At 37.6% G+C, this 6,593-nt stretch overlaps 1 protein-coding gene across 1 annotated transcript; it reads right to left on the bottom strand.

The window, feature by feature from the left end:
- Nucleotides 1-467: 467 nt before the first annotated feature.
- Nucleotides 468-6,348, bottom strand: LOC131652340 (DNA repair endonuclease UVH1). Its single transcript, XM_058922180.1, has 9 exons — nucleotides 5,325-6,348; nucleotides 4,912-5,135; nucleotides 4,640-4,722; nucleotides 4,246-4,410; nucleotides 2,643-3,449; nucleotides 2,334-2,444; nucleotides 1,980-2,240; nucleotides 1,396-1,619; nucleotides 468-929 (listed from the first exon to the last, which is right to left on the bottom strand). Exons 1-9 carry the CDS (start codon nucleotides 6,194-6,196, stop codon nucleotides 719-721), a joined length of 2,958 nt encoding a protein of 985 aa, XP_058778163.1. The 5' UTR covers nucleotides 6,197-6,348; the 3' UTR covers nucleotides 468-718.
- Nucleotides 6,349-6,593: the final 245 nt, after the last annotated feature.

Raw genomic sequence — 6,593 nt, 5'->3', positions numbered from 1 at the left:
AGGTATAACATCTACTTGCATTATACACATGTGGCATAGAAAGAGTTGGTAAAACAATTCTCGTTAAAGTGACAAATCAAACTTCCAGATTATTTGACACTTGTTAAACATGAATACAAAAAAACAAAAGTTAACAATAGGTTCAAAAATTGTGCCGTGAGGATATACATGGGTTAAAATAAATAAATACTCTTGAGAAGCATTTGGCAAAGGCTTAGGTCATGAAAGCTCAGGCTCCCTGAGTGTGTTAATCTTAATGTCTTGGTTCAGATCCTATTAGGTGTTAACCATCTTTATATTTGTTCAGTCCATACACAACTTTGCTATGTGTTTAAATAGGTCCCCTAGTGGACAGTGGCCCTTGGATTAGTCCATCTCAACCGGATATCAAGTTTTTTTTTTAAAAAACTATGAAGTACTAAGAAACAAATCTTAATGAAACAATGAGAATGCACATACACATAATGTTAAAGTAATGAAATAATGATAATACATAATTTAAACATTACATTGGAGTAATGAACATGAATGTGAGAAATAATAGACCAGTGATGACATATTGATCCATAATCCAAATAATTTGTCAGTACCAAGCCTTCATTTGGTTCAGCATTTCATACTGCACTCTCGAACTTCTGAAGCAACGCAATAAATTGTTGCTTCAGAGTAACCCCGTGAATTGAATAAAACCCATACACTATAAATGAGCTGTCTTGCCTCACAACAAAGTGGGATATTTAGCATCTAGAAAGTCTCTAAGGGTACGAGCAGCCTTATGACCACCCATTATTTCAGCCAGCTTTTCTACTGGAAGAAGTGCAAGTTCTTCCAAACTTTTACACCCATCCATTATGGCCCTATAATTAGAATCTGAAACACCTGGAAGTCGTCTTAGAAACTCCACAGCCGATGTGTTGTAATTTTCAGCCCTGTGAATACAACATTAAATCCCAAACATTATATTGTAAACAGAAAATGAATTAGTGCATAGAAATTCATTATTGACACGTTTGGATAAAAAAGACTATTCCGAGCTCTACAGTTCATATATTTATGTAGTCATGCGTTGAACCCGTGCATACTGATGGGCAAGGAAAGGTACTTGTTTAGACATGGCAATTCTAGTTTACGGGAAAATTGCCTAAAAACATATAACCTACATAAATCAATATTTGTCGCTAACAATGTCATAAACCAATATCACTTTGAGCATGGAAACACGAGATCCAACAATATGGCTTTAAAACTATGGGAGAAAACAATTCATTAATGTTTCATACAATTACTATAATTTAAATGCAAAATGAGATTAACTTCCCATAAACTCGAATTTTCACTCCATCCTTGGTGGCATTAAACTACCTTACGAGTTTAAACAATGAAAAAGCAACTCACCTCACGTCATTTTCCACAATTCCATCTTCTGAGGGGACACCCACTCTCATTGCTTTTGTTTCATCTGGTTCATCTTGATTTGCTTTCAGTGAAGCAAATATTTCAGAAGTAGCATGCAAACTTCGAGACCAGATTATTCGTAGCCGGGGAAAATGTAGAGCAAGCAATGACAACTTTGATATAATGCTATTGGGTGTCACATCATCACCAATATCACTGGCAGACTGGAAAAGATATTCACAACAGATCAACTGTCATTCACTATTCCACAAAACAAATGCTAATCTAACAGTACGTTAGAAATATATCCATGTTTGAGTAATCATTTCTATTAAATGAAAAGGAGCAAACAATAACTTTCTACCAGCATAGAAGTCATACTGAAATTCAAACATTATGCTCAGGTTAGCCGAACCCAGATATTGGTACTAGTTTGGACAAAAATAATAGCAGCAGGCATTCTTATAATTGGGTTGCCGGCTTGTCAAAATAACAACCCCCTTGAATCTGGACAAGCCGTTGATGCTGCTAATGGTAACAAGACATTAATAGCAGAAGACAAAGCTGTAAACTGGTCAACATACCTGAAATGAGAAGCTCTTATCCTGTGAAAACTCAATCAAGAGTACAGGTATCCTATAATATCGCACCATTGTTTCCACCTGATTGTATAGACGACCCGATGTGAAACTCTGGAAGAGATCTTGAATACTTTTTCTTTCCACACAAATTAAAGGTGACAGGATATAGTCACCAACTTCAAGGGTCACCGGAATTATGCGCATTCCCTTTTGATGAAGAATATTTGGAAGGCTGCTCATGAATTCCCGCATGTCCACAATGACCTGAAATTCCCAAGCCATAAACTCCCTGACAAGTATGTGAAGCATAGAATAGATAAACATCAAAGAGAACTTTGATAAGAAAATATCACAAACCTGCATTTCTTTATCAACCTCCTTTCTCCCGCCTGCTTTTCTAGTTATTGAGTTTTTGGCAGTATTTAAATCTGAATCTGGGGTAAAATTCAATCCTAAACCATGCCCACTCTGATAAACAACAGGCCAAAAGCACCAGTCAGAAAAGAGAGGAAAACAATGTAAGCTTAAATTAGTATGGGCTGATCACTTTCCATGCCCATGCTTCACAATCTTATAATGAAGGCAACCATAAAAAGAACAATGGACCCAAGCAGCAACCAGAAACAAAAAGAAACATAAGAGGGAAACAAATATAGTAAAACAAACCTGATCAACTGGAATCATCATCATAGACTTTTGCCTGATCAAAGATTCAAATGCTCCATTCTCTCTACGTATACTTGCCTCAAACTTCTGAACCTCAGTTGAATCTTCATAGAAAATAAAATATACCTTTAACTTTTTGGAGGGATTCTCAGCTTTGTAGACTTCAATTTCTCTTACAAAGGTCATGTCTGGATGGTAAACGACTATTATAGAGGGCTTTAATATGTCCAGTATAGGCTGGTCACTTTCTATGGCATAAAAATGTACTGGTGGTAGTGGCTTCCTATCTTTTGCCATGGCATTAGGACAGGTATGCCTCCGAAGAGCCATGTCGTCTACAGATATCCCCCCGTGTTTGGTTTCACAGAATCTACCCGCACTGACAGGACTAGTTTCATCCATATGGGCTTCATTTTTTTTATCAGACATCCCCATTTTACCACTTGTCACGTCCTCCTTGTTGTTACTCTGAACACCAGAGTCATCAATAATGATTGGGCCATTTTTATTTCCCAACTTTCTCTTGCCTTTTCCACGAACATGCCCCCCCAGATTAGACTGAGGAGTATCTTCAACGTGATTATTTTCAGCAAGATTTCGCAGTTTTGAAGCTGCTGCCATAAGTGCATCATGCTCCTGCTTATTAACGCCGCTGGTTTCTGTATTCTGTGCAGGGGATACGGGAGTGACTCCATTAAGAATCCCAAAACCCTTAGGCTCCTTTGACTTCTTTTTCTTATTCTTATGCACTACATCCCGCAGCTGCACTTTGTTTAGTAAGTACTTTTTCCATTCGTCTTGCATGATCTTCACAAATGATAAAAAACAATAAACACAATATGGAAGTCAGTTTCTTTCGTGTCTTACTCTTATAGACTATCTACCAGCACAAATTATCAAGGAACCAGGACTAACAAATTTCCATCATAATCACAGAAAAGTAAAGTAATAAGCTATGTACAATAGAAACATATAAAACAACATGTAACTTTTAATACAATTTTAGAAGAAGCTTTATTTCTATCCACAAATTTCATAAAAACTAGAGAGCAATTACTTGTCCCACTATGTTATTTCCACTTTGTATTGACTAGAGAATAGAACAAGTCTACCACAAAGGAATATATCGGCAACTAAAAAGAGTTTCTACATAAATACTCTTTCACTTCACATGGAATTTCGACAGAAACAAATGTGAGAAAATGGAAAATCTATCGTAATCATCACACATCAGCATCACACACTGCAATTAAAAGAAACAAAACGTAATTTCATAGGCAAAATACTGATTTGCAGAATTTGTGCATTCAAATCTGCCTCTAAAATCTTCTATTATTTTAATTATCCGAAATTGCCATCAAGGGTGCAAAGTCCTTATTATATTGCCTCATAAATTCATAATAATTCAAAAGAATAAAAACTATCAGAACAAACTCTAGTTAAGTTTTTCGGTGTTGAATTGGTCTGGATAAGTTTAGTTATGTGCAACGAAGCTGATAAGCCACTAGACCATACAAAATTAACCACTGTCACTGATTGAACCAAGTGAGGAATTCTACTCGGATCACGCCTTGTTATATAATATGACATAAACAAAGACAACCTTTTTCGGACTGTTGGTGATGCATTCTTCAAGTTGCAAGCACGACCTTTCATCTTTACATGCCACCAATACAATACCATTGCTAGTGTCTTCACCTTCAGCCAACACTTCCTCCCTCAACATGCCTTGCTTTTGCCTTTCCTCCTCTACCTCTTCAAGAATATCCTATATGACCAAATCAAGATTCAGCCCAAAATATCCAACATTTATCAAATTCAATTATTTTCCCGAAACCCACTTTAGACCATCCTATTTTGAAAATCCAATTAAATGAGAAAAATATTTGTCAAATCAAAACAATGCCAAATTAGTGTTTGTATCACAAATCAAATACCCAATCAAATAAAACAACGATAACCCATAGGCTTTCTAGAATAGGAACTCACTGACTCACACGTAAGACCTTCCACTTTGGTGCTTCTTCCAAGACTTCCTCCAAAACTATGCCATTTGAACTGGTTGAGGAAGTGACATCAGCTGCCACACAAGCATCCGAAGTAAAGTTAAACAGAAAAAACATATACCATTCATCTGCTTGGAGTGGCACATCTCATTTCCTTTCAGCCTCTTGTATTTTTTTTTTAATGCTAGTTTTTCATTTAATTAAGCAAAGCCACAAAATCACAACCTATGCCAAACACCAAAGAAAACATAACAAGTTATTACCTTCTTCAGTGTCTTTGTTATCCCCCTTGACTTTTTTCTTTTTGCTTTTGACAACTTTACTAGACTCATCCAATTTCATACCATCTGACCTCACAAGATGATAAACACGTTTCTTTGCATAGTCAAATATCTTATAGCTCGCCTCTGCAAATATCCAAACAGATCTAAAACTCTCCGACACTCTAAGTGTATCCAAATATTTCAAGTAAGTCACCGCATCATACCTATCAGGAAAATGGCACACAGCAATCAGTGCCTAAATAAATAAATAAAATGTCTGCAACCACAATCTAATCTATGACATTGAGGTCTTTGATGTCCCTATAATTACTTTTGATCCTAAATTTCCACAATGTGAAGAATTGCAAAGCAACTAACAATGACTGCGATGAAAGAACAAACAGCAAAAGAACCTGACTAGATAATCCAACAACTTCCTCAAGGTCTTGAGATCAGAGACGAGCTGCTTAGTCTGCTTCCCCAAAGTATGCCAAATAGGATCCAACTGTCTCCTCACAATCTCATCAAACGACTTAAACAACCCATTCTCCACAGTCAAATCCTCCACATCAACCTTATTTGTCTTCCTCATCTCCTTCAAGCACGCGCCCATGACTTCAACAATCGCCTTCTGAATCCCCATCATGTACTTACTCATCGGAACCCTAATATCCACAACATCCGGCGGGTCCTGCTCAAGCTCCTGCGAAACATAAACCTGAAACCTCGGCCAAAGATGCATCTTCCGAATATGCAAACACTTCAAGGTCCTCTCCGCCTTCGCAAAACCCGAAACCATCGCTTGTGGCCTATCGGAGAAAACACGAACAAACGCAGTACGGTTGAGAGAACGGAAAATCCTAACAATAAAAGCTTCAGTTGAAGTCTCCGTAACAGAATGAGCATTGAGGATGATGAGTCCGGAGATAATGGACGTAGGTAGTTTGTTAGTGAGAAGATCAACGATGAGGATTCTAGGGGTAATGAAACAGACGGAGCCGGAGGAGTAGAGGGAGTGGCGGTGGTTAACGGGGAGGTCGGCGGTGATTTCGACGGGGATTTGGTAGAATTGGGGGTTTAGGGTTTTGAGATGGAAATTGATTTTGGATTTGAGAGTGGCGGAGGAAGGGGATAGGATGAGGAGTGTGCCCTGAGAAGTGGAGTGGAGAAGGAGAAGAGATGAAATGAGTTTTGATAGAGAGAGGCCGGAAGAGAGAATGACGAGACCGCCATTGGTGTCTTCGAGAAGCTCTGTGATTATGTGTTCGTGGAATTGGAGAACCATTGTGGAGGAAAATTTTCAAGTTTGATTTGGTTTATGGTTATTGGTATTAGCGGTGAACGCGAACTACGATTTGTATGTTGCTTGGTTTGAAAATGGAAATTACGAATGAACTCTGTGTATTCTGAATTTCAACTGTAAAGTGTAAACCAGCCGCGAAATCGCCCCCGCGAAATTCTTTTATTTGGAATTTTGTAAAAACTTTATTTCAACTATATTTTGAGATTTTAGGGTTATTACCATTTTACCCCCGTCAAATAGGTCTTTTCTGGTTTTGCCCCTTGTAAAAAAGTTTTTTTGAAAAACAACCTTGTCATTTCAAAATATTAACTTTTTAGCCCCTAAAGTCAAAATCTGCAGGAAAATCTGCAGGTTTTCTGCGGATTTTCTTTCGGATTTT

Source organism: Vicia villosa, linkage group LG2 (genome assembly GCF_029867415.1).
Source record: "Vicia villosa cultivar HV-30 ecotype Madison, WI linkage group LG2, Vvil1.0, whole genome shotgun sequence".
Lineage (NCBI taxonomy): Eukaryota > Viridiplantae > Streptophyta > Magnoliopsida > Fabales > Fabaceae > Vicia > Vicia villosa.
This window is presented reverse-complemented; position numbering and strand designations above follow the sequence as displayed.

Bases quoted from the DNA above. Each gene is read 5' to 3' on its own strand.
- LOC131652340 (XM_058922180.1), bottom strand. From the start codon at position 6,196: ATGGTTCTCCAATTCCACGAACACATAATCACAGAGCTTCTCGAAGAC. The intron at 3,450-4,245 runs GTTGTCTTTGTT...TCATTTGTGAAG, and splicing joins TCACCAACAGTCCGAAAAAG to ATCATGCAAGACGAATGGAA. The intron at 2,445-2,642 runs GTTTGTTTTACT...GTTGTTTATCAG, and splicing joins TGATGATTCCAGTTGATCAG to AGTGGGCATGGTTTAGGATT.